Raw genomic sequence first — 27010 nt, forward strand, 5'->3', positions numbered from 1 at the left:
TGGTATATGCCATATTGAGGAGATAAATTGACTGTATTTACTAAAATAACAGTTCAGTTTAAGGGAGGAATGTCAGACACGTTTTGACTCAATCATTTTAGTTATTTGTTAATAAATATTATCCCCTAGAAATAGATGCTTAGTTTATCTGTTCCATAAAATTAGCTACGTTCAATTATGTTCAACCACGTTCAGTTATGCTCTGTTTACGTGGTATCTCTTTCTTTTATATTAGTTGTTGAATAAAATAAGTTTTTAAAGCTAGAACTGTACTCTGATAATATTCAATTTTTAAACACTCACTACATCTTGAAACAAATATTTAATGTCCCTTATTTAATAATGACCAAATTGCGTGCCTTTTATTTAACATTGTTGTTATTGCATTAATTAATCACTTGATGGAATTTGTTGATAAAAATTCTTCAAGAGGCCTTTGAAAGTAATTAAATAATTTAATTAAAATGTACTATACATATAAATTATTTTCACACTACTATTCAATTACATTCATATATATTGGGTTATTTGGTCAATTAATTTGTAGAAACTTTCTTATTTAGTTTCTTTAAACATTTAGTTTAAACTTTTATACAATTATGGATAAATTTATTTGGTTTCACATTCTTGTGTGAAAAAGTTAGTTCAAAGAGGCTCACTATTTTTAAGATAATAATTTAATTTTATACTAATTTTCCAGGTGTTGTGTTTATAATGATTTCTAATAAGTTGAGAATTTAAAAAAAAAAGTGCCAAAATTAAAATATTAACTAAGTTGTTTTTTTTTTCAATGATTACAAAAGTTTAATAAAAAGTTATGTACTTGGCCTAACTAAAAAATAGTATTCTTTGAACTAAAGATTGATGATTAGCTTAAGAGCAAATGCCACCTGAAGTATTCATGATTCCATTCGATATAATAATGTCAAGACCCATTTATTTTATAGTTGAATAAGATTAATTGAGTAAATGAAATGTATCTCCAAATTAATGTCACCCATAATGTTATACATTGAGATGTCTGTTTTTCATGAAAAAAAAAATACAATAATTGATTTTCCTGTTATCTAAACAAAATTTACATCATCACATGCTGAACCAAATCCTTAAGGATTCAGAATCAATTTCCCCATTTAGATTTTCAAATAATTTGTCGAGGTTTTGAAGCTCAAAAGAACTGTCAAAAAGAGGGCCAAAATTCCTTTTGGTTAACAGAATCAACAAAATAATCTGAGCTAAGACAAATATAACACAATAAGATAAAAAGGGAAAGAATCAATTGGCAAGAACAGCATAAATTCTGTCAAGACATCATTATCTTTTTTCCTTTGTTGCTTCGAAAGGGTGATAACAAGGAGAAAGAGCGAGAAGCTGCATAAGAATAATGTGTTCATTAATATTAATTTGAATCTAGATAAGATGAAGCAAGAGTTCATTCAAAGTCACTTACACTTTTGAGGAGTTGCACTTGGGGGAGTTTCATCTCGAGAGAGCAAATTCTTCAGAGTATGAACTATGACAACATAGAAAATACCAATATCATGATAAGCTTGAGTATATATATTAGTCATCTTACAAATGAAATACAAATATGGTTTGGCCTTCTTTCAAATTGTCCAATGACACTCATATTTACAAGGCAATCATCATAAGGATTATACACGCTGGTTAAAGAAAATAAAACAGTTTGGGAACTGTTGTGTTTTCTTTTTCATCTTGGGTTAATATATTTTCATTTTGTTTCAGCGATTTCAAGAACAATGGAACTGATGAGAACAATTAAATGATGCTTCATATGCAAGTTCTAAAAAATTGAACACAAAACAGCTAAAATGGGTCATTATGTAATTATTACAGAAAATACATCCACTGAAAATAAAATCAGAAAACAAGCCATGGAAGTCTTCAAAGCTATAGCTTGAGCTACCAAAATTGATATATATTGACTAAAAGTGAGCAGGTAGGAGAGTGTGTCTGTGTTGAGTTTAGTTCTTAAAAGACACATTAAAGTTGTGTTTGATAATTTTAGATTTTAGGTTTCAACAAACTTATAGGAACTCAAGGTTTTGAGTGTTGTGTGGATCATGGTATTAACAAAGTGCTACAGAAATGTACTTCCTAAAATATACTATAGTACTATGCTGGTTTCTGTTAGAATCATGCTACCTTCATTGGGGGAACCATTCTTTCCAATCTCATTTGCTTCGGAGCCGTCAATACTGTTGCGCCCAGCAGCAGGTGGCGAGTCATGGTTCTTTTTTCCAAATTTTAACAGCCGTCTCAACCCCTTAGATGATTCCTTTACCTGAGGCTTCTCAATCACCTCAGGAATCTTCTCAAGAGTTGAATTTCTGGAATCAGACACTCGTGATCTAAAAGTCTCCATACCAATTGATGCACTGTCAAAGCTTGCAGAAGGTGCTTTACCGTACTCAGAGCTTTGTGTACTACAATCTTCCAAAGAAGAAACTCGAACATGAGGGGAGTGATATGTTTTATCAGTAATATGAATGCTAGACGATTTTGTAGGCTCTTTCTCTATATCATTCATTGTAACCTGATTTTGGAAAAAAATACATTCAAAACGGATGTATAAGAAGTTCTTTCATGCATGGAGAATTCAGATAAACAACTAGTACACAGGCATGTAAGCAACAGGTAAAACAAGAATTTTCTTGACCTTGCAGTTACATATCTAAAATAACACATCACTCCTCAAATTAATTATCAAATATCCGCAAATTTCCCGATAATTGAACATAGACTTATCTGAAAACCATAAGTTAGCATTTGAGGAAAAGCAAAATTCTCAAATCTGTACCTGTTTCTTATGTTGTTATTATTCACAACTAACAATTAGGATGTAAAGTAGGCCATACATGTTAGCACTTCGCCATTTATGAATATTCTGTCTGGCTGGCAGTGTATGATCTTTGAGAAAAATCAACTTAGCCTTCCAGGAACATGTTATCATGTGTGAGGCTTGAAACTGCGGCTAATATGTTTCCTACAATTTATACCTGGAGAGTGCAGGCATGTATTGCCTACTTTACATCATCATGTTCACATTTATTTTCTTTCATGCATACTGATTACAACGGTTAACTATTATTAAATTTATGAAAACACACCTTGGATGATCCAGGTTTCACACGTGATTTATTGTCTGAGGTTTCTGTATCTACCGAAACTGATGTGTGAAGAGCAACATTACTTGGTACTGTTTCAGTTTTCTCCATTACTTTATCATTCTCATACTGTCCCTTCAGTATCCTTGTTTTTTCTTTTACCTTGCCATCATTACTACTGGGAGCACAGGGTTTATCACGTTCAAGCATTACAACAGTCTTCTCAATAATAGGATTGTCATCTTCATCGTCAATAGGTGAGATTTCAAATTCATTTTTCTTCAGCAAGGTGCCTTCTAAATTCAAAGAGTTGTTAATATTCAGCTTCTGTGTCCTCTCTTTAACTGACGATCCAATGTCACTTGTTTTAGATGTTCCGATTCTTAGTTCAGGGAGAGTTGTAGTCTTGCTTTTATCATGATTCACAATAGCAGAAATCTTTCTGATATCAGTCTCATTAGTTGCTTTAGTAATTGAACTTGTCCTAGCACCTCTTGGTTTAACAGATATTGAAGAAGTATGACGAATGGTACTCATTTTAGGTTCTGACAATCTTCTAATTCTAGTAATTGATGCCTTAGTATCAGTGGTACCATCACCCTTCTCTCGCTTGGATTCAGGCAGAGAAGGCGCCGATCGACTTAATTTGTTCGTATTCAATCTGCTGGTTTTTGGGGCTTTGGAAGAATCATTGGATCCAACAGAAGCAGTTCTGAGTGGAAATCTTTGGAAGGGTGAGGATGAACCTGGCTCCGAATCACTAAATTTAGACCCTTTATAAGAACTAGGAGAAAGCTTTGCGGGAATCTGTTTCTTCGTTTGCTGTGGTGGCGTGGATGACTTGGTAGCCATTGAATTACTCTTGGCAGCAATTCTCCTTTGCCTCTCCATCTTTAAAGCATTGAGGCGTCTTACCTCTTCCTCTTCCTAGTTATTATCACAAATAAGAAAGAAGAAATAAATAGATTTGAGAAGCTTATGAACAACCTTCAAAACATGAATCTCTCACTAATTTAAACATACTCAAAGCAATGTACTTCAATTGTATGTTAAACAAGTGCAATACAAACATGAAATAGGAGTTTTAGTAATTATGGGAATGTAGATTACCTTCTCTTTGTTCATTTTTTGGAGATCGGCATTGTAAATAAGAAATAAATAGATTTGAGAAAAAGATGAACAAACTTGAAAACATGAATCTCTCACTAATCTAAATTTTAAACCTACTAAATGCAATGTGCTTCAATTGTATGCTAAGCATGTGCAATACAAACATGAAACCCGAATTTTAGTAAGGGAAATATAGAATACCTTCTCTTTCTTCATTTTCTGGAGATCAGCTTTGTAGTTTCGTAGTCTTTCAGCACGTGCTCGTGCTTCATCCAATGGACTCGGTTTACTAGTCTTTCCTCTCCTTACTGGCCCAACAGTCTTTTTTAGATAAGAACTATTTGGTGTAGGATTTGATTTCAGATCTTTATCCATCATCTTGGATCTTGGTTTCAGACCTTTGTTCTTTTTATCTTGCAAAGCACCACCCCCTGTCTGAGCCTGCATTTCATAGTCTAAGTCACGATCATAATCCATTGACCCCTTTTCTACTCGGCGTTCAGGCATCAGACTCAATTCATCTGGCTGATAATTGGAATTATTTTCTTCCTTCTTGTGTACCTTTGGGAACTCTGAGTCCATATCAATAGCATTTCTCTCTAGATTTCCTGAATCATTGACTCTGACTACATAGGAGTCATCGTTCATATCATGAAATAACTTCCTTTCCAATTTATTGCTTGAATAACCTAGTCCATTAATAAAATTATCATTTGCCCCTCTTCTACAACCAATCCTTCCATCTATTTCTAAAGACTGCATAGCATCCACAGACCTACCATTAACAGACTGTCCCGAGCTTCTTGATAACAAGAAACCATCATTAGATGATGACCTAGGCATATGGGTCAATCCATTGCTAATTCTCTGCATATCTAAGGCTCCACTACCTTGAACTTCATGCATATTACGCTCAGTAAAATCTATAGGATCATTCCTTGCAACAAGTTTTTTTCTTCTCACTTCATCAAACTTGTCTTGATCAACAACATGCCTATCTTCATCTACGCCTCTCAGTAAACAATTTTGGAACGCTAGCCACTGTCCTCCATCCGCATCTTTCCCAGAGTCTGTTACTTCCTTATCAGATAAATTCAGCCGTTTCAAGGATTTGTCACTGGATCCTCTTCTTTTTGATGTCTTGACAGATGCCTGAACCTCTTTATCTTCATCAGTTTCAGAGGAATAATCTGAACATGATCCACTTCCAGAAGATCTTTCTGTCTTTGTTATGTAATTGATGTTCCGAATGACCACCATACCAGATCTGTGTCTGCCTGATCGGCCATCCTTCTTACATCGTTCTCCAGTCAGTGAACCTTTCCTTTCCATAGCCATTTCATTCATAGTTTCATATGCAGTATACTTTCCATTATCCATTGAATGCCTTCTATTCAAATTTGGATTAGCATTTAGTCTGGAGTCATCCATAGGTGAGGAAACTGGCTGCACAAATGGGCTGTTGCCAGGATAACTCTGATAGTAGGGTATCCCTTGCACTGGATAAGTCTGAAACATGGGTAAAGCACCTGGGGGAGAATGAACAGGCCAAGAGGAGAAGCCACCATTTGGAAAATGACCTTGAACATTATCTTGGTAACCTGCAGTTGGTTGTCTGTCCGCTGAACACACATCAATAAATTTGTAAACAATAATGTTAGTACATTTAGGGAAAATAGAAATCAGGAACTTTACTATTTTTCTCATATCTAGAACCGTTGTCAGTCAGTCAGCACTAAATATTTGATTTAATAAAACCCTATTATTAGTCCACCCAAGAAACCCATAATAATAATCTCTTCACTGACCTCTAAGGCAAAACAGTGCATGAATATGAAAGTCCAAGATGTGCTGAAGATGTTAGTTACCTGAATTCGTTTTCCCGTTACTTTCTGAGTCCAACTCAGTTTGGGATGTAGTAACCATATTAGAAATCACTATGCCAGAAGCATTAATTGCACAGGTGTCAGCACGATTGGGTGTGACTTCAGTAGCTTCAATTTCAAGCCATTGGCCACTTTCATGCTTTCTTTTCCATAGAGATATAAAATTTCTACAACCATCCCTGAAATGCAACAAAGTTAGAATCAGAAAGATCATCCAGAAATCACACACACATACACATACAGACATGTGTGTGTGCGTGCTATCAGCCAATTTGCCAAGTATCCAAAATCTCACTATTAAAAAATAGTTAAGAAAGTTAATTATTTTTACATCAAGCGTGATGCTTCAAAGCATTCGGCAAATGCCATCAAAGTTGGCATGTAGTCAATGTCAAAACCAGCAGCAGCAGCACGTGCAAATGCCATTCCTTGCTCTTTCTGCAGCACAGATTTACGTGTCTCCAGGACTTTCAAAAGCTGAACTCTAAAACAATACATACAGAAGGAAATACAGTAGGATATACGTTAACAAACAATTTTTTAGTGTACTAAAGTTCAATGAATATAACAACACTTGAAGTAGAACCACTTATACATAATGCACACCACACAATCAGGTCTCCGTGTTAGCTTAATTTTATAACAAAAATTCACTAAGTGTCATTTCATTCACCATAAGTTGAGAACAGTCTGGACATTAGTCCATTAAATTCAACAAGGAGGAGTCTTTTTGCTGAATTGTGAAGAAACTCAGAGGAAAAGTTAGTGTGGAAGGTCAATCCCAAAAAAAGAGAGGAAATTCTTATGTTTGCCAGAGAAAAAGTTGGAAATGATAGTATCCACAAAAATCAGACTTCACCTGAAGATTTCTAGATAGCATATTATCTAGTCAGTATATTCATAACTCTAGGGGAAGGGTGGTGATGTAAATTTTACAATAGAAGTTATTAGAATAATCTACTAGAAAATCGTCAGCTTTATATGGCAATACAAGGAAAATAAACAAGGGTAGGACTTAGTCAATAAGAAATCAGTTTTTCCAACTGCAATTCATGCATTAACAAATGTTACAAATCCCAAGTACAAAATGGCAATGTAGAAACAACTGTTAAAAATATTTAATTTACCATAGATTCCTGGAATAAACCTTCTACATTCCGACAATTTAAAAGAAGCCTATATTTTCTTAAAAAATTCACTGACTATAATGTGAAATTGTTATTTATGAATACACTGGTGGAGATGGTACTGGATAACGGATTATCCTCAAAGGGTAAAAAAATAGATGGTCAAGCTGGCATAAGAGTCCTACAAGTCCTTTCCTTCTTTACTCAGAATTATCAGTTCTATCTGATTCATAATTGTTTCTAAAATTAACTGCAATAGCAGTTTGCTCTATCTGCTCTGACCATATTACAAAATTGTTTTGAGTGATATCCAGGCAATAGGCACTTAAAGCATTTTATATTAATCAGAAGCAATCATCACATAAAGTTTCCTACTGAGGGATGACCATAGAAAAGAAGAAAAAAGTATTTAGAACTTACTTTGGGTTTCCTTCTGATTTGGTGCCTCCATTCGTATCAAGTGGCTGTGTATCAGACTGGTATGTATCCACACAAACAGATAAGAAAATAATAAATCTATAAGATTAGGATATTCAAGACTTTCCTAACCTTGTAAAGTACAATAGCTTTGTCCTCATTTGTATCCTGCTGAGTCTTCCTGCCTGAGCAAAGCCAACAGATCTTCTTAGATACAGCAATTATAAATTTCAGCAAAGCTTTATATATATATATATATATATATATATATATATATATATATATATATATATATATATATATATATATATGTATCCATTTTTGTTGAATACAAGTTAGTTAATAGTTTCAAAGGATAACCATATGAAATACATGTACCTGTTCTTTCAAAATTCCCTTCAGTGCTTTCCACATGTTTTATTTGGTTTTCCTCTACCTGCAGATATACAAGTTAAATTAACAGACCTTTACTTGATGCCATTGAATTTAAAAATTGCTAGATATTTACTTACAAAGCTCATCCCTACAGAATTATTTCCTTGAATTGCAATTGCCTCTTCAATTTGTGCAATTTCGGATTCTATAGTATAAACACGTTCCAATATCTCTGGAGTGCTCACAAAGCGAACAAACCTAAAGAAGCAGAGGAAATTAGTTCAGCATGCAAATCTATGTCAAATTAAATGTCAACCTAGAATCATTTGTAAGAGGACAAACTTTGAGCTTACAACCTTAGAGTTACAATTCATGTAGTCTGTGTGTTTAACTTTCAAAGGAATCCCAGTATTCCCTCTACTTTCGAAAGTATAAGAACACAAAAAATATAAATGGAATTTTGGAGTACATATTACATGAAAAACAGGACTTCCAAAACAGCATACTAGATCCATGTTGAGTTGAGTACTGGAAGAAATGATAACCTTGAATAAGCATGACTGATCAGTTTCAACTCAAATTCGAACATACATTGATAAAAATAATTAATAAAAAAATATTATGATAACAAGCCACACCTTTCAATTGTTCCCTTGGTAAACCATGAGGCATCACTGTCAAGCCCAGGCACAAGAACAATTGAATAACCACCCTTTGCTATTTGATCTTGAGCTGCCTTCAAGTGGGATAGAAATGGGTTGAGCAACCCTGATGCAACTTTCTCCTTCTTTCCATTCACAGTTATAACCAAGTCAAATCTGAATTACAGATGAGGATAAAAAATCAAAGCAAAAAGTCAGGCAGCTAAAATCTACAATCATGTTGCCAAAAGAGAAATTCCTACAATCATTGTTTTGAATGAACTATTTGCATAGATCAATTAGTGACCTACTACTCTTACACAAACTTTTTCGTGAAATATCTTCTATGAACCATGTATTCGAACAACCAAAAAATCACTAGCAAAAACTACAGACACTACTCTCTCAGTAGATAGCCACTTCTTAAAATCAGGTCCTTCTCGTACTGAAGCTTACGATCAACATGTGTTTCTGAGTAACTAGAAAGCATGACCAAACTAATCCCCTACCACCCGTCAACCCATGACAGCAATTTTGATCACATAACAAATTAACCAGCAAATTTAAACAAAAGAAACTGCAGAGACATCAGCTACAACATTTGCAAAATAAGGGCAAGACAATACTCCAGTTGAAAAAATCAAAAAGGGTAAAACTGAACTGAATCCATGAGACTGTTAAACTAAGTACAGTCCTCCAAAATTATCATTGCTTCTAAAAAAGGTAATCAACAAATCATTTGCATTTTAATTCATTTTATTAGGACTATCAAATATCCCAAGTGCAGAAAAGAAAACACAAAATAAACAAACTTATTAAGATGTCATATACCCCATGCACTTGAAAAAACACAACCAAGAAACTTATTCATTGGTTTTTGTTCTCTATTTAGGGTGAGATGTCCCAAGTGGTAAAAAGAAAACAAGAACAATAAAATGGTAAAAAATATTGATGAATGGGGTAACACTACTGGGACTGTCAACACCCAAGTGCTTAAAAAACACAAAACCAACAAACTTATTCCCCGTAGTTCTTGTTTTCTATTTAGGGTGGATAAGAAATGGCACAGAATGGTAAAAGAAACAACAAGAAGATGGTAAAGTATATTGATGAATGAGGTAACAGTATTGTTACCTGGTTCTAGTTGGTGTGAGCTGAAACATAACTGATTCCAACCTTGTAGAAGAGTTCATTTTAAGAGACCAAAACCAAACCAGAAACTGGGTTTTGCTTTCTCAGGGATCACGAACGAGACTCTAAAGTGAAGCTAAGCTCACATACCCAAAAAGGAAAAAGCAAAGTTCCAAAGTGGGGTTAGACTTTGGTGACTCAAAAAGGCAAGCTTTGCTTGAAAAAACAGGCTTCACGGACTAAAAGGAAAAAAAAGGTTAAGTTGCAATGAATGCTTAGAAATCGGGTTCAGCAGACGAGCTTCAATGGCTTCCAAAGACAGGTGAGTGCTTTGGGACAGGATCCAACGTTGTTGTTGTTTGGATACCAACTCATTGAAGGAAGGACCATCATTCTTCTTTGAATATCAAAAGAAAGGGTGGATTTTTTGGAACTGTGGAAAAAATATGAGGGCAAAACCGGGATTTCAAGCAACATTGACAAACGGCAACACAGTGACGCTATCAAACACATACTTGTCGTTCGAAATCGATGTTACTTGAATGAAATTACCATATTAGCCTCAAAAAGTTTTTTCTACACTGTTTTTTCCTTACAGAGGACCGTTGAAGTTGAATTGACACCCTGTTAAGTGACATCATTCACTTGTTCAGTTACAGTTGCAAAATTTATTATAAATGTATTTTTTCCATCTAATATATATATATATATATATATATATATATATATATATATATATATATATATATATATATATCTAAAGAATTATCTTTTATGATTACTTTAAAACAAATATTTTAGTTGTTTTTTTGTTTTAATGTTATAACTTTTTTATTTTGTAAAATAAAATTTAATCTTTTTAAGAATAATTCTATGATCAGAGAGTATTTGATTTTTGTTCTATTCAATGAAAAAATATATTTGTAGTATGCTTTGATACACATTGAAAATCTATACAAATTCAACCTTTTCATCTCAAAACTAAAAAAATGTGTGGAGGTGTAAAAGTTACACGAAAAATACTCCATGAACCCCTTGTATCAGAAAGTTTATCTTTTAACCAAAGGAAAATGTTTATACGAATTAAAATTATTTTAATTCAAAATCAATTTCGATTTGTAAATTCAGGTTACAACATAATATTAATAATATTTTTAGTAAAGAGAAAATAATTAGTGTAAAAAATTTTTAAAAAAAACTTTTTTTAAACATGTGCTAGAGTGTGTGATTTGATCTGTAGTAGAATCTATGGTAAGTATTAGAAAGTGGGTTTTAAGTCTAACTCAATCCCACAAAACCGGTTTGTAGGGTGAGGTTTGCACCAAATTATAAACTATGAATTGACCTTATCTCTAGTCGATGTGGAATTTCCAACACACTCCATTCACGCTGAGGTATAGACATCTCGTGCGTGATAATAGAAATTGGGTGGTCCAATAACGGCCCGATAGCGGGTGGAATGGAAGAATAGAAAATAGTTTATAAATTGGTGCAAACCTCACCCTAAAAGCCGGTTTTGTGGGGTTGAGTTAGACTTAAAAATTCACTTTCTAACAGTAAGCCTTGTCGTAGAATATATGGTGAAATTTATGTTCTTTTCCTAGTATATAGAGTTCAAAATATAAAATGAAAGAAAACATGATTTTGTTTTCATAATAATCTTTTTTATATGTAGTTTTATCATAAATTTAGTATAATTTTTATGTGAAATTAAATATATGATTATTAATCTAAACTTACATTGATTAATATCAACGTTTACTTTAAGTATATTCTCCAAATTGAACTTAAACATGCACTAAATTCGGTATGAAGTTTTAAAGTTGCAATTGCGTTTTACAAAATGTAATATACACTACACTAACTTAATAATTAAGTATTCTATCTTTTTTTATCATGAGCTATTAATTATATCATTTAAAGTGAACTAATTTAGTTAGAGCAAAGTTATTATGGTAGAGATCTAATTACACTTTGAAGGTCTCAGTTCATTACTGAATTGCTTAACTTTCTTATTTAATGATGAAAAAATTGTTTTAACACATGTGGTTATGTGTTTTTCAATTAATTATGGATATTGAATGGGTTCAATAATAATAAAATTTGTGGATAAGAACTTAAGAAATTATAGAGAATTTCAGGTGCTATTTGACATTAATGTTTGTTCACTTTGCTTAAGTTCATAATTATGGTGTAATAGTTTAGCAAATCACTCCATTTTTTTTACACGTTCGTATGTATACACCACCAAATCATATTTCCGTTTTCCATAGAAATTTTAAGGAAACAAATTTTACTGTTCTTTTACTTATTTGTGACAATTATATAATAGTTGAAGATAAGATAAATAAATAAAACTCTTAAAAAATAGAAAAGAAACAAATACCGTAATACAATAATTCATTTGCATTTGTAGTATTTGTAGTATGGTATGAATGTGACGTGTTGTGTCTTTTTCTATGGTTTAAATATGTTAAATCCTAAAATCAATAATTGTGCTTTTTTTTTTGTAATAAAGGGGGAAAAATGTAGAATGACATTGACTACTTATGCAGTGTCTTTTAGGCATATAACGACAAAGGGAAAAATAATATCCAATACATGGAATATATAGAACTATAAAATTACCATGAAAGAACATCACGTGTGTAAGTTGAGAAGTGTTCCGTAATTTTATTTATATATTATAAAATAGTTTCTAACCAGTTCAAAATAGAATTTACATATTTATTGATTAATGTTCAAAATAATATTTCAAAATAATTTTAAAATATATTTATTTAATATAGCTAGTTTATCACTATTGCATATGCAATATATATAAGCACTATAGAGACTACTTATGAAAATGGAAACAAATAAAGCGTTTATTGTTATATGATTTTGATTTTATAATATTTACCTAAAATGCATCAGTCGATTGTATTGAAAAGAGTAAAAGAAAAAATTGTTTAAGGTAAAATATAAACTTCACAGAATAAATTTCAAGTTTGGGAAAAAAAAATTGAACAATCGATAATATTGATAAAATGCTTCAATGATTCTAGTTTGGAATGAATTTTAGCATGGTAAACGTTTGAATTTTAGTTATGAAATTGTCTCAATTGATCCAAAAATGCTAAGTTTAATTTTTAATTACAATCTCCTTTATTTTATATATTTCCTTTTTTATATTGTGAAATTTTTTTCTACTTTTTATTAGCTAAGTTTATTCATAATTACAAAGATGAAAAAATAATAATAATATTAATGTGAACGTAAACAATATATATAGATTATAATATCACGTTCTATTGATATTTTGTTTTACTAATTAATGTGTTAAAATTTTCTTTAAATTTAATATGCATTGAACATTGAATAGTTTGTGTAGCCTTTCAATAATACAAAACCAAAATCACTATTACATTTTTTTCTCGTTATTGCATTACAACTTTCAATTCCGAAAACTAAAGTAAACAAAATCAAATGGTAATATGTTATAACATATAATTTAAAAGGCTTGAATTGACAAAACTCAATCATAATAATATCTCTTAATATTTGAAGATAAGTTTCTAGAGTTTTAAATTCAAATCTACCTCTTCCACTTCTGAGTTGTTATCATCATCTGTGCTAACCAAGTCAATGAAATCAATCTTTTTGATGGGTTTCTCCAAATTCAAGATGTATGCCTTGGACCCATCATCATTGATATTTGCACCATATGGAAAAAGTTGTGATGGAACTTGGATTCTCCTAATTGGTATTGAGGAAGAACCAATTTGGCTAGCATTAGAAAATGGATTTCTTCTAATTGAGTGATTTGTCTCCATAATAGGTTGTGGTTGTGCTTGAAAACCCCTACCACCACCCATGATAGGTTGTATAGGCAATTGGAAACCTAATTGTTTTTGAGAATTGACATGTTGAGGTAATGAGTGGAGTCTTTTAATGGCTATTTCTTCTTGTGCCATGTGAGACTCAAGATGAACTAGGAGAGCTTGTGTGCTAGTGAAAACTTGATTGCACAATTTGCATCCTTTTGAACTTGTATTGTTACGAAGTTCAAATAATTGTGCATGATTTAACACACCATTGTAAAAGTTGGTCATGGTGGTAGTGCACAAACAAATGAAAAGAATTGAAAAAGTAGGTTAAAAGGGACAAAGCCACAATGGGGTTTTATATAGCTTACATATGATCATGTGAATATATTGCATTAATTTAGATGTGACAGAGTATGTGAACTTTTTTTTTTCTACATATATTTTTTTTTCTAGAAACAATCTTATTTGAGATAGATATATTAAATACAATACTCTTTTTTAAGTATTTGATATGTATGAAGTTGACAACTAATTTGTAAGTTTTGAAAGAAAACGTGACATTATAAATTTAAAACAGCACTTGATTCATTTTATTTAGTTAATATATTATTATTATTATTACACATGTGATAATATGTGCATTGTAGAGATTAATAAAGGAAACATAAACAAACAAGGTATTTGTCATTTATATAATTATGATTTTGTGATATCTACCTAAATTGTATTAGTGAATGCATTTAAAATTAAGAATGTTTTTAAGGTAAAATTTCAACATTTCCTCAACATGTTCAAATTAGTTAACTTTGAAATGAATTTTAGTATCTCAACTAAAATCATTAGAATGGATTGAACTCATGGGTTACAGTGCCGATTGATATTAGAATGATAGTAAAAAAAATTACAAGTTAAAATTTTGGATATTTTTTATTGAACATCTTTATTAAATTATTTATGTTTCAGGTAACTAATTTTTCAATGGCACTCAACCTTAGTAAAGTTTACTTGTGATAAAAAAAAGAAGAAGAAAAGAATTATCCTTTATACAGAGTATAAAAGTGGACAAAAAATTATTAAAAAATATAATGGTAGTAAAAAAGTAATTGCCTAATTAAATATGTTTATAATCACTCACTGATGAAATTATCAAAAACAGATTAATTTTTAGAAATTTTTTAGAATGATAGTTGTTGGTTGTATTTTAAGAGCTTTTCCTTAAAAGTTTTCTTTATAATACATAATTTTATATGCTCTGTATCACATGTTTAAGAAATGACAAATATGTTACTTTATGGTATTTAGAAGGAAAAATTAACTAAAAATTGATTATATATTTAATTTCTTACTTTATATCAATGCTTATTTTTATTCTCTTATAAAATGTTATAGATTTTAATCATTTAGAAAAACTTCATTCCTTTTAATTAGTTTTTTTCCTCAAAAAGTCACTTTCAAATTAAAATTATAAATAAGAGCTTACAAATAAAGTAAATGTTAATAATTGTGGTAAATATACAGAATAAAAAATCAAAAGTGGAAATTTTTAATTTGATGAATTGATTATGGTGGATTGTGGTTGAGGAACATATTTTCATACTTTGCATGATTTCTTCATTTGATATTTAGAATAATTTATTGTGAGTGATATAAATAATTGATTTGTTTTCAAATGGTCACCTAGTGCCCTATTAAATAAAAAACTAAATATGTGAATCAAATGTGCTAATGTAGTCTTTCTAAGCTAAATTACTCTTTTATTTTATAGTTACCCAATTATAGCTTAAAAATCATGAAGTGACTCATTTGGTACATCATAAACAAGTTTATTCATCAATCAAACAAACCACATCATCATTAAAAATATCATCCCAACCAATCAACAATTGTTTTAATCAATTATAGTTAAAGAATAAACCAATCAATTTAGCATAATTACTCAACTTAGAAAATACTATATTACTATATAAACAAAAACTTTCAAGTATTACTTATTTTAACTTTTTTCTTACTTGAATCTATAACTTCTCTCATATTCCCTTCCAAATTCATCACTAAGTTAATCTTAGATCTCTAAATATGGTTATGTAGCAAATTAATTTTACAAATATTAGTGTGTTTCACTCTCTTTGATCAATTTTTGGTTTTTTACATTTGATGGAGATATTTGAGTCACCTAGATGATAAACACAACTATACAAGATCATTTTATTCAAATAAAAAAAAAGTGAAAAAGAACATATTAACATTTTTGTGGAGAAAATAATTTTTAAGAATAAATTTAACATGCATACTCAATTCATGCAAACTTGTTAAACAAATTAGAATATCTTGACTAAAGTGTATCAATATGGAATAAGCCTTAATCTATTTTAACACTCATGTAACAGAATAAAAAGCTAAACACAAAAATAGATTACTTTTTGTAATTTTTTTTTTTAAATTGAAAATTTAAAAGTATAATGCTGATTAAAAATTATCATTCAATCAATCAATATTGTCTTGATAGTTAAATATATACAATTCAAATCTTTAATTTAATTTGGAAATTAAGTAAATTATGATTATCAAAAGAAAAATCTCTACATTATTTTTTCACACGGGTAAAGAAACTGAATTCAGCTGAAGTAAAAAATATAAAAAAAGTTAAATTAATTATCACATTTTTAACATGTAAAAAATATTAAATTTTTAAGCAATGTTAACAAATATTTTTATTTTAAACTGATAAAGTAACAATATTCAACACATTTAAAACATAAAAAAATTAAAATGATTTCTTAAAAGATAAGATTACAAATTAAATATAATAAAAGTAAGACAAGAGGGGAAGGGAGCTTATTTGTTAGTATCTAAAACCAAAGAAAACGGTTTTGGAAGGAACAAACATCTTCGTGGTAAACCCTACAGACATCCTTTAGGAACCGGAATCACAGATTTTAAGGTTAAGAGGAAAAAGATCATCAATGGCAGAAACCAAAGAAGGTTCAGGTTCGGAGATGTCTCTGAAGGATCAGGGCAACGAGTTTTTCAAGTCAGGAAAGTATCTCAAAGCTGCTGCACTATACACTCAAGCCATCAAGCAAGACCCTTCTAACCCTACTCTCTATAGGTACCTTTTTCTTTTAAAACTTTCACCTTTTTTCATTTGGGTGTCATTGTTCAATTCTTTCGATTGTGGGTTTCAAAATTTGCTTCAGCTCTGCTTTTTTGTCTTGTTTATTTTGTTTCCCTTGAAATCACGAAAGGCTTTCTTCTTTTCTTTTGTTATCATTATTATTTTAGTTGGGGTTTTCGGTTTTTATGTAGACCGAGGTGTCAGTTTTTATTGCCAGTATATTATCAGAGTTTCAGAAATTTAGTCTTTTAGTGACAGTTTGGCATGACTATGTGTGTTGTTTGGATTGGAGTTAGATAGACGCTTAAGGCTTAAGCTGAAGCTCTTAAATAGGAAAAAAAGACTCCCTTTTTAGGTTTCTTTCAGTTAACTGTGTTGGTTAGCTGAGTGGAATATACTGAGCTTCATGGTCTGTTTGACACTGAGGAAGCAAGTGAGTGGAATATACTGAGTTTCAATTTTTTTTTTTTGTTTCTGGAAGTAGAAAAAATTTATCTTTGAAAGGTTAACTATTTCATGGTATCTTTTTTTATGTTTACTTTTCATTTGATATCAGTATTTGTTGATTGTCACACACTATAATTCAGCTTCTTATCATATCTCATGTCAGAGGGCATATTGTTAGAAATAATTATTAATTAATAATATAGGCCATTCTAGAAATGTGTTGCGTGGCACTTAGAAGTTACTGCCTTTTTCTTTCTTATATAAATTTAGTAGTTTGGATCAACATTTTTCTCATGTCAGATATGTTGTGTGAACTCAATGCATAATAAACCTTATCTTGATTCCTGATGTAGTTTCTTCTGTTTATTTGGTGGCTTCCAGTAATCGTGCTGCAGCATTGCTGCAATTGGATAAGCTTAATAAAGCTCTAGATGATGCAGAGATAACAATCAAATTAAAACCCCAATGGGAGAAGGTAAATGTTTATCTAATTTGTTAATATTTGAGTGTCTGCACCTTTGTAATACATTTTGGAGTGATGCTGCTTGAATACATTTCCAGGGATATTTCAGGAAGGGAAGCATATTGGAAGCCATGAAACGATACGACGATGTATGTATTCAATAGCTTATTGCTTAAATTTAATTGGAAGCTATTTGTTCTGCTTCGGTTCAGGATTTTATTCTTATTGTGTATGCTTGTGTGAATATTTGTTTGTAGGCTTTAGCTGCCTTTCAGATAGCATTGCAGTATAACTCGCAAAGTCAAGAAGTATCAAGAAAGATAAAGAGGTTGAACCAACTGGTGAAAGATAGCAAGCGAGCCCAAGAAGTGGAGAATATGAGATCCAATGTTGACGTGGCCAAACATTTAGATACATTGAAATCTGAAATGGTTAGTATCCATATATGCCCAATCTGTAACTAGGAGTGGTAAAAAATTATGTGCTTTCTCAGCTTTTCTTTTGCATTAATTAATTAATTAATACACAAACACATATGATTTGAAAAGGGTATGGCAGAAAGAGAAGGGAAGAGAGACAAAAAGGGAGAACGAATACACAGAGGTAGAAACAGAAGTTTTGGAATAACGTATATTCTTAAATCGAGTCAAAATTATCAAATTCAATGTATAGCTATCCCGGTGTAGGCTAACCTCGTAGTTAACAATCCCAAATAACAGCACAGAGTGGCTGACCATAAAATCACTATAGTGAGGTAGCACATAGTGGGATGACCACTACATTGAAGATTTTAAAATACGAATTATATATTTTAGACTACCCTTAAAATAGTTAAAAAATAAAAGTAACAATTCAAAATTTGGGATATATTCAAAATTAGTATTCAGAAGTCTCAGTTTTATGCCTAAATATACAAATCAATGATAATGAAACAAAATGTTGAGCGGCAATGCCACAACAAGAAGGTGGAAGGTAAGACCTGTGATAAAAAGAAAATACTTACGTAGACCTGTGATAAAAAGAAAATACTTACGTGAAAACTGAGTCATGCTATAGAGGGCTGGCTGAACAGGTAAGTGTGCATTAGATCAATGGTTGTGGGGCTTGACCTGAACTATGTTAGGAATCTGTGGGTTGGAGGGATTGCATCAAAGGTCGAAAGGTTGTTGGGGTCAGTGGGAAAGAGTTTCATACATGGGTTTCCAAAACCATTACACCTCTGGTGAAGAAAGACAGAGATAATAAAATAATCCTCCAAAAACTAGGTATGACAAGACAGAAATGGGGTACAAAATGGCTTTTAGATGCTGTTCAGAGTCACTGCTACAAAAACCTTCAAATATTTGTGATCTCTACTCAATCCCACAAAACTGACTTGTAAGGTGAGGTTTGCACCATATATTATAAATTGGATTTATCTCTAGTCGATGTGAGACTTCTAACACTCCTCTCACGCAAAGATATAGACATCATCTCGAGCGTGAGATTAGACATTAATGGGTGGTTCGATAACGGCCTAATAGCAGACGGAACAACATGTCCAACAAACAACAAATATCGTTAAAATAGGCTCTAACCAGAGCTTTGATACCATGTTAAGAAGTGGACTTTAAGCTTAACTCAATTCCACAAAACCGGCTTGTAAGGTGAGGTTTGCAGCCACTTATATATATTATAAATTAGCCATATCTCTAGTCGATGTGTGACTTCCAACAGTGGTAATGGGTGCAACATCTCACAAGCTGAATGCAAGCAATCAAAAGTGACTATAAACTCTAAATAATCTGAATTTATTAACACCAAAAGGATTAATAAATAAATACCAATATATGCAATGTTGTTGGATCTTCAGAGAAATTAGCATGCATTGTTGCAATATTCTTGGTCTTTGCTTTTTTTTTTGGTCTTTTCCCCTTTTGCTCTTCAAGTTTTTACTTTGTTGTCCTTTTCCCTTATGGATGTCTTATCCTCTATTTTTGCATCTTTCTCCTTTTTTTAATAAATTCTTCGTCTATGAATAAAAAAGGAAGTCAATTGGTGGAGTTGGAACTTAGAAGAAACAAATACTGTAACAGCTTTTGATTTTAAACTTCTTCACGAGTAGGAAATCAAAGTGAAGGATGACAAATGTTGGTTAAACTTCTATTGGTTTTGCAAAAACACTAAATCTGATTATGTCCATTATAGTGTTTGTATGTGTGTATGCTAATCTTAACCTAAAAACCAAATTGGATGATCAAGTGTAAAATATTCATAAACAGACAAGAAGGATGATTAAACTAAGTTTTCTACTATAAATAATTTTTTTTCAAATAAAAAAATCAACCAAAAAAAAACCCTTTCTCAATGCAGCATTTATTCATGATCAGGCAGACTATTGGTTTATCTTTAAAACAAAATCTCCAATGAAGTCCCCATTGAGTGTTAATAAAAGCATGAAGAGAGAAGATGACGAACAAAAGGTTACACATGTTAATTTATATACTAGTTTATCTCATAAACAGGAGGTTGGTCCTTAATCCTTGACAAAAGAGCCACGAGTTTCACTGTCCTTTTTCAACTGTTTATATTCAATGTTTCAGTGCCTAATTCTTCTTTACTAGCCTGTTCGAGCTAATTCCCGAGTATTTTTTCTTCAAATCTCTTGGCTGAAAAAATATTTTAATCTTTGATTGTGCTGCTCAAATCTCTGCTCCTATAGGTTTCTTTCTTAGATAAAATGTTCTGTTCTTGACCTAGTATGCTGTATCTTTCCTTGGAAATTCATTTTCTTCTTCAATTTAATGATAAGGACACATTTTTTTGGAGAATTTGAGTTTATTTAAAGTATAATTATGAAGTTCCTGAAATGTCTAGTGATTTTCTAAGACATTGTAAAACATCAGAAACTTGTGTATCTGTGAGATAAGACCTAGTCTTTTGTTAAAGCATTGGGGTGTCAAGGGTCTCTATTCTAGCAATAATTTTGAATATTTCTGTATGGTTGTATTTTATTGTATGACTAAAATTAACTCTTTCCATACTCACTTTATATGCCCCCGTTTTAGGATCTTCCATTTTGTGTTGTGATCTCACATTTTACCTCTTACTTCCTGTCTCCCATGTCTGAACGAAGGTGGGACTCAGAATTTCTACATCTTTGGTGCTGCTAGAAATTTATGACAATAAGCTGTAGGATATCAACACATTCAAAATTGAATAATGTATTAATACATCCAATTTCAACTGAATGAACAGCAGAGACTCAGGTTCTCAGACAGAGAAAAACAACTGAAAAAATGAACTGAGATTGTTGGAAAAATATCTATTTCCTTCTACTTCTTTGTTTCTAGATGTTTTATTTTTTCTGTTCCCTTTAACTTATATTTCATGTTATTAATATTTATTAATGGATGTGAAATAATTTATTTCTCCATATAATCATGCATCATTTTAAAATTTCCCTTGTGAGGATTAAATGATCTCCTTCATACAGGCTGGAAAGTATGGATCGGAATACGGGAAAGATTTGTTCTCATTCCTTGTTGAGACTATAGAGACTGCTGTAAAATCATGGCATGAAACATCTTCAGTGGATGCTAGAGTTTACTTTCTTCTGGATAAGGAAAAGACACAGACCGATAAGTATGCCCCAGTTGTGAATATTGATAAGGTATGCATTTTATTGTTAAATCTTTGTGCACTTATGATTATCAACTCTTAAAACTTCCCTGTATGCTATTATGAGTTTTAATATTTTTATTTTTCTCATCTTATTTGGCAGGCCTTTGAATCACCACATACGCACAGCAACTGCTTTTCATTTCTGAGGCAGTACGCAGAGGAATCTTTCTCCAAAGCAGCCTGCTTGGTAACTCCCAAAAGCATTATTGCTTACCCACAGGTAACTTCTGATTTCTTAAAGCATTGAGGAATCAAACTTCCACATCAGATGCTGTAAATGGTTAAGAAGTTCAAGTTAAATGGGAAGTTTTATTACAAGGTTAAGGGGTAGTTTTGAGGCATATCACATTTTCAACAGGGAAAGTGAAGAGAAGTCATAATTTCATTCCTAGGTTGCAAGGTGTGTGAAATTTGCACCTACCAAAATGTTTAAGCTGATCGACCTATCATTTTAGGTGGGCCCAATATGAGTTAATTCAGATGCATTCATGCCCTTTGGTGTTTCAAATTCAGTGGTATAGCACTACGTGAAAAGTAAATAGGAAAAGGTCTGTAGTTTTATTCTTGTAGTTAAAGAATCGGGGCACTTGATACCATTAATTTTTTTTTATACATTACATACTCTAGGCATGGCCACACAACACATGGAGATGGTAGCGGAAGGACTGAACTGAAGGGATATGTCTCCCATCCAATTGGCATATGTTTTAGTTAAATTTGCGCTTTGATACAATAGATCTTTGTTGCTCAAAGAGGATTGTCAAATACTTGGCAAGCTTGACCTGGTAGTCTCAATAGGAAAAATGGTTTTTGTTCACTGACGAGCTCATTACATCAATAATGATGATGTAGTGACTCACAAGGGTGTGTGTTTTAAAAAGACAAAACGGGTATAAGACATAAAATGAGGCTTCCCTTCAAAGATGTGCTTCTTCTTTTAGCTTATCACTTCATTTTCAATACTATTTCTTATTATAGTTTAACGTTCCCATGGAATCCTACATGTAAATTATCAGCTAGTGACTAGCTTTATACTTGCCTTTCCATCCCATCTCCTCTCCCTTTATTTTATTTTTTTCAATTTCTCTCCTTTTGGGCTGTTCAGGTTAATACAAAATTAGAGGTTCATGGTGGGATTCTGACTACATCGACCTTATGATACCATTTTCTTTTTTGCAAAATCCAAGTTCTTGTGTGGTCGTTTATACGAAGGACTTTTTTAGGTGTTTCTCATTAAATTTGTCTCAGCCATCCTCTCCACGCAATTCTTTTTGGGGCTGTACTGGTGCATTAATTGGCCAAACACATGTTAATGTCAAACTTTTTGAATATGTAAATCTATTTAGTCAATGTTCATTTTCTGACAGAATTTAGAATTGTGAATTCTAAATGACTGCAGAATCTATTAATTCTATTCTATTCATGCAGGTCTGGAAGGGCCAAGGATCAAGAAAGTGGAAACATGCACACAGTGACGGTTTCTTTGTGCAGTTTGAGTCACCCTCCCTGCGAAAGCTCTTTTTCATACCTAGTTCAAATGAAAAGGGACAGACATTGTGCAGGTTTTTCTCCTATTATCTCTTGCATACACTTATTTACGTGAATATAAGTTTTTAACAATCTATGGGAGTGATATTGCAAGTATAAAGTGTTCTTTTTGGGAAATATGAGGATATATATGCTTATAATAATTGTTTCTTATCAACTTTATTCTCCTTTCCTATTTTTAGTACTTCCTATCCACTAGGTTGGTAGTGTTTGACTGGGCTTATTTTAGGCTTCTTTTCCCCTCAAAAGAAGTTGACCCAAGCAAAATTTTAAGAAAAAAAGCTTTAAAAGGCTATCTTTTATAACAGAGAAAGCCTCGAAAGGAGCCCAAAAAGGCTAGATTTAAAAGTTTAGACTTCTGTCAAATAAATTTCAACTTCAGAGTAACTTTTATGTTTAAAAATGAAATGAGTCTTCATAAGCTAAAATTTTCTTATGGATAGGTTAATCTGTACAAGTTGTCTCATGGCTTCTCTAATTCTCATTTTAAACTTGTACATAAGCTAATTCTAACTTATGGAAAAGTTCTTTTCATTTTTTCTTTTTTCTCGATGAAAATTGCTTATGGAGAAGTTTGTCCAAGCAAGTATATAAGAATTTGTTATTGGATGACAACATAAAACTATTTTATATCATAAGCGCGTTGCCATTTTCCTTAAAATTTCATCCTTATTTTTAAATTGTAACTTTTAATAGGTCAAGCCCTACTGCTGTTAGAGGTTAACAAATTATAACTATATTGTTTGATATTTTCAGGGATCCAGAGGTTTTGGACATTGGTGTTCATGAAGTTCTTCCCCGGTTATTCAAATAAAAGATGCCCCGATCTTAGTGTACTTCACTAGTACTTGGTGTATATTTATTTCTTAAGGTAGAAATGACAGGCTCACTTGAAGATTTGCTTGTTCAACAAATACAGATGGAATTTGGTGATGTTTTGTTTGTGTTCTTGGGATGTGGCAATTGCTGGCAAGCTTGTGTGCTTCATAATTTTGTTAGATCCATATATAATTTATTAATTATTTGAAGTTATCCAAGCCATCAAGGAGTTGCACTTTTGTTACTTTTTTTCACAATTGGCTTTCTGTTCTTCTGGTTTGGAAGCTTTGGCCTTTAGTTTGTTTGTGCTGTTATATTTTGACAAGGGAAGTATTCAAGCAGTTAGCATAGATATTTTATATGTAACTTTTGTGGTTCAGATACGAATATTGAGTTTGATGGTGGATGTCCAAATTTAAATCAACTATTTATTTATGTATCCTCTTTCCATTGTAGAATAAAATGGTCTATTCATACTATAATCATATATTCATAGTAGTATGAAAGAACGTTCTTTCATAGTATCCTATTGAACATAATCACTGAGGTTATTCAAATTTTGAACAGAAATATTTGTCTGGTATTAAATATTATTGTATGGTTAAAAAGTTCTATTTTCTCCATATAAATGAGAGATTCAGGTGCCCTGCAAAATATAAGATAAAAATATCTGTTTCATATGTGAATGGATTAGGAAAAAAAAATGTGACAGTGTTAGAGCTCATAGTTTGTCCATAATGGTTGACGTCATTTATTTGGGAGGCATGTCTGTCAACATCCAATTTTGTCATTTATTTGGCTTAAATGAGGTCCCAGCAAAAGTGGATCATGTTCTTGACTAGTGATTGCAAAAGAACATTCATGTGGGTCACTCAGTCTTTGTATGCCAAAGGATCAATGAAAACATTATTGGTATGAGCATAAGAGGAAATCAAAGCACTAGGAGAATTATCAGAGATGCAAAAAACTTGGTATAAGTTGCTCAACCCTAAACTATTATGCTTACTTGTAGAATTTCACAGTTTGGTCTTTCTGTTATCTGTTAATAGTCTCAAATAATATGGAAAGATACTCCATTACTAGGTAGATTCTTCATTGGTATAAACCATATTTTATTTTTGAAGTATTTAATATAAGTGCCTACTCATTTGAGACTACTGGTTAAGTTGGAAAAATCTCTGTTACTGTGTACACAAGTTGGATACATGTTTAATATAGGTTTATACTGAACTTGAATGTGATACTAGTTAAGTTAGAACAGTCCTGTGTTTGTATATGTAGGTTAGGTTAATATGCATGTTTAATGGTTATTTATTGTGTGAAATATCCATAAGAAAATAGGAATACTATTGGATACAGCAACACTGCTAGTATGGATTGTTCAGGTTTGAGATGATATATGTTAAATTATTTTTTCAGGTTTGGAACTAAAGTACTGATTTTTTTACGAAGAAATCTTTCATTGAAAAAGTAAAAGTTTCGGATATCCTACGTTTTTTGGGACTTGGACATAAATTTAGGCATGTTGTCTGATAAAAACTATTAAGTTAAAGTTGATTGAGTAATATCTTCATTTTTTTAAAATTAATTGCCTACACTTGATCATTTAATACAAAGTGTCTTTATATTTATCTTTGTTACAAATTATCAAAATAAATTTAACTTTTTCGATATTGTATATTTAAGTTTAAGCAATTGTACTATTTTCTTTTTTTTTTGAACTCAAGATAAGAGATTAAATACTTGATAATATTATATATTTTTTAATTTATAAATTTTGTTAAAGATATTTAATAAATATCATATACCATGAAAAATAAATATTAGTGAGTGTAACATCTCAAAATATAGCATAATACTATATCATAGATTAATCACATATAATAATATGATAGATAAGTTCTTCAAGAGTTAGTAAAGTATTTAACATTACAGTTATCCAAAATAACCATAAAACTAAAAACTTTACAAAGTACCATAAGTCTGATACAAAACATAGACATAAACCGAATGGTTATACAACACCCTGTATAAAACGATTGGTTTACAAAAGATAAGCTAAGACTATTCACCGATCATTCCAATCTAAAACTAAATACAACTGGTGACTGAGCGGTCCTAACCTAAGCAACATGATCCTCGCCTTCCAACGCTTGCTCCACCAAACACTCATTGCCTTTTACTCACATCCACAGGATGATTATTGCAAAAGAAAGACGGACAATACAAGACAAAACAAGAAAGTAGGGTAAGCTAATGTAATTTAACTATAAACACATCTAGATATTTCATGCAAGTAAGTTCAAACCGTACGAAATCGAACGTTGCATCATGCAAACACTGAATACAAGCAATCATATACAAGCCTAACACCACAAATCATGCATAGACCGAACACCTGACTTGACCATCCAGATTGTATGAATATGTAGCTACAGTCGTCCTTGCACTTGTGGTAGTGTAACAGCTGACACCAATCAAGCTACTACCCAAGGTTAATCCCATAATACCTACCTCGACACCCTGAGGTGGTAGGACCTCCTGCTATTCTCACAAATGAAATATCTCTCTCTATGTGAGAAAGATACTCATAGAATTTCAGGATGGACGCCAGCTTAGCAATATCCATATTCATACTTTACAATTCAATAACCATCTACGAGACATTCCGCCTTGGAATTCTCTTCCTCAGTATTTGAAAGCATAATTCTCATAACTTAACATACACAGTCATTCATCAATTATATTTTCACTCATAAGAAAGATAAAACCTGTGAACATTGGAGACCGAACACCTTCACACTTACTAAAGGGACAGGACCAAACGATCCATAATAAATAAAATTGAAGAAATATCCGAACGTTATTACTGACCGACCACTATATAAAAACCAACTACTAATAATTTAGCCCACATCGGAAGAGCTTAAATCGAACACTCATAGCTCAATTCGAACGATAAAAGATTTTATACCGAATGTGTACATGACCAAACACTACCAAAGAAATACATGACCGAGCGCTACAGAGAACGACCAACACACCTAAAATCGAACGTTCAACATTGGTAACACTAAAGAGACCAAACTCGGTAAATGATCAATTAGGCCGATCGCTATTAATAACGTATACTATTAAAACCGAACACTAAATATAAGACTACTAAGGACGAACGTTAATACCAACTCGAAGATTACTGAGGTTGAAAAACAAATATTTTGAAAACGGAAAGCCAATATTAAACCGAACACACTAAGTTAAAATATCACTACAAACCTAATATTACTAAACCCGATTTCAAGACTTGACCGAGCGCTCGATAATGAGCACT

At 31.8% G+C, this 27010-nt stretch overlaps 2 protein-coding genes across 6 annotated transcripts; one reads left to right on the forward strand and one right to left on the reverse strand.

Moving 5' to 3' along the window:
- Window positions 1-981: 981 nt before the first annotated feature.
- Window positions 982-10200, reverse strand: LOC124838179 (uncharacterized). 4 transcript variants are annotated; one of them, XM_047313708.2, is made up of 13 exons: window positions 9819-10200; window positions 8682-8861; window positions 8181-8301; window positions 8047-8104; window positions 7801-7853; window positions 7672-7727; window positions 6456-6608; window positions 6107-6303; window positions 4440-5860; window positions 3132-4055; window positions 2167-2557; window positions 1451-1513; window positions 982-1371 (listed from the first exon to the last, which is right to left on the reverse strand). In XM_047313708.2, exons 1-13 carry the CDS (start codon window positions 9875-9877, stop codon window positions 1304-1306), a joined length of 3744 nt encoding a protein of 1247 aa, XP_047169664.2. In that variant the 5' UTR covers window positions 9878-10200; the 3' UTR covers window positions 982-1303. The 4 variants fall into 4 exon arrangements, with proteins under 4 accessions (XP_047169664.2, XP_087952952.1, XP_087952953.1 ...); XM_088096826.1 differs by lacking the exon at window positions 9819-10200 and adding an exon at window positions 8520-8588 and having other exon boundaries at window positions 8682-8797; XM_088096827.1 differs by lacking the exon at window positions 9819-10200 and adding an exon at window positions 8520-8571 and having other exon boundaries at window positions 8682-8741.
- A 6264-nt stretch (window positions 10201-16464) lies between these two features.
- On the forward strand, window positions 16465-24118 carry TPR3 (Tetratricopeptide repeat (TPR)-like superfamily protein). 2 transcript variants are annotated; one of them, XM_088097643.1, is made up of 10 exons: window positions 16465-16733; window positions 17568-17661; window positions 17748-17798; window positions 17907-18080; window positions 21125-21301; window positions 21413-21532; window positions 22418-22464; window positions 22633-22644; window positions 22741-22874; window positions 23617-24118. In XM_088097643.1, the coding sequence occupies exons 1-10, from the start codon at window positions 16588-16590 to the stop codon at window positions 23703-23705; spliced, it is 1044 nt and encodes a 347-aa protein (XP_087953769.1). In that variant the 5' UTR covers window positions 16465-16587; the 3' UTR covers window positions 23706-24118. The 2 variants fall into 2 exon arrangements, with proteins under 2 accessions (XP_087953769.1, XP_047169665.1); XM_047313709.2 differs by lacking the exons at window positions 22418-22464; window positions 22633-22644 and having other exon boundaries at window positions 16466-16733.
- The last annotated feature ends 2892 nt before the right edge of the window (window positions 24119-27010 follow it).

This window comes from Vigna umbellata, chromosome 8 (assembly GCF_029865625.1).
Source record: "Vigna umbellata cultivar VRB3 chromosome 8, Vumbellata_1.0, whole genome shotgun sequence".
Lineage (NCBI taxonomy): Eukaryota > Viridiplantae > Streptophyta > Magnoliopsida > Fabales > Fabaceae > Vigna > Vigna umbellata.

What these genes read in the sequence shown, in the direction of transcription:
- LOC124838179 (XM_047313708.2), bottom strand. Translation starts at nt 9,877, where the DNA reads ATGAACTCTTCTACAAGGTTGGAATCAGTTATGTTTCAGCTCACACCA. An exon ending in CTCACACCAACTAGAACCAG is followed by an intron (nt 8,862 to 9,818) that starts GTAACAATACTG and finishes TCTGTAATTCAG; the next exon opens with ATTTGACTTGGTTATAACTG. An exon ending in GAATGGTTCCCCCAATGAAG is followed by an intron (nt 1,514 to 2,166) that starts GTAGCATGATTC and finishes ATGTTGTCATAG; the next exon opens with TTCATACTCTGAAGAATTTG.
- TPR3 (XM_088097643.1), top strand. Translation starts at nt 16,588, where the DNA reads ATGGCAGAAACCAAAGAAGGTTCAGGTTCGGAGATGTCTCTGAAGGAT. An exon ending in CCATGAAACGATACGACGAT is followed by an intron (nt 17,799 to 17,906) that starts GTATGTATTCAA and finishes ATTTGTTTGTAG; the next exon opens with GCTTTAGCTGCCTTTCAGAT. An exon ending in AAGGGACAGACATTGTGCAG is followed by an intron (nt 22,875 to 23,616) that starts GTTTTTCTCCTA and finishes TGATATTTTCAG; the next exon opens with GGATCCAGAGGTTTTGGACA.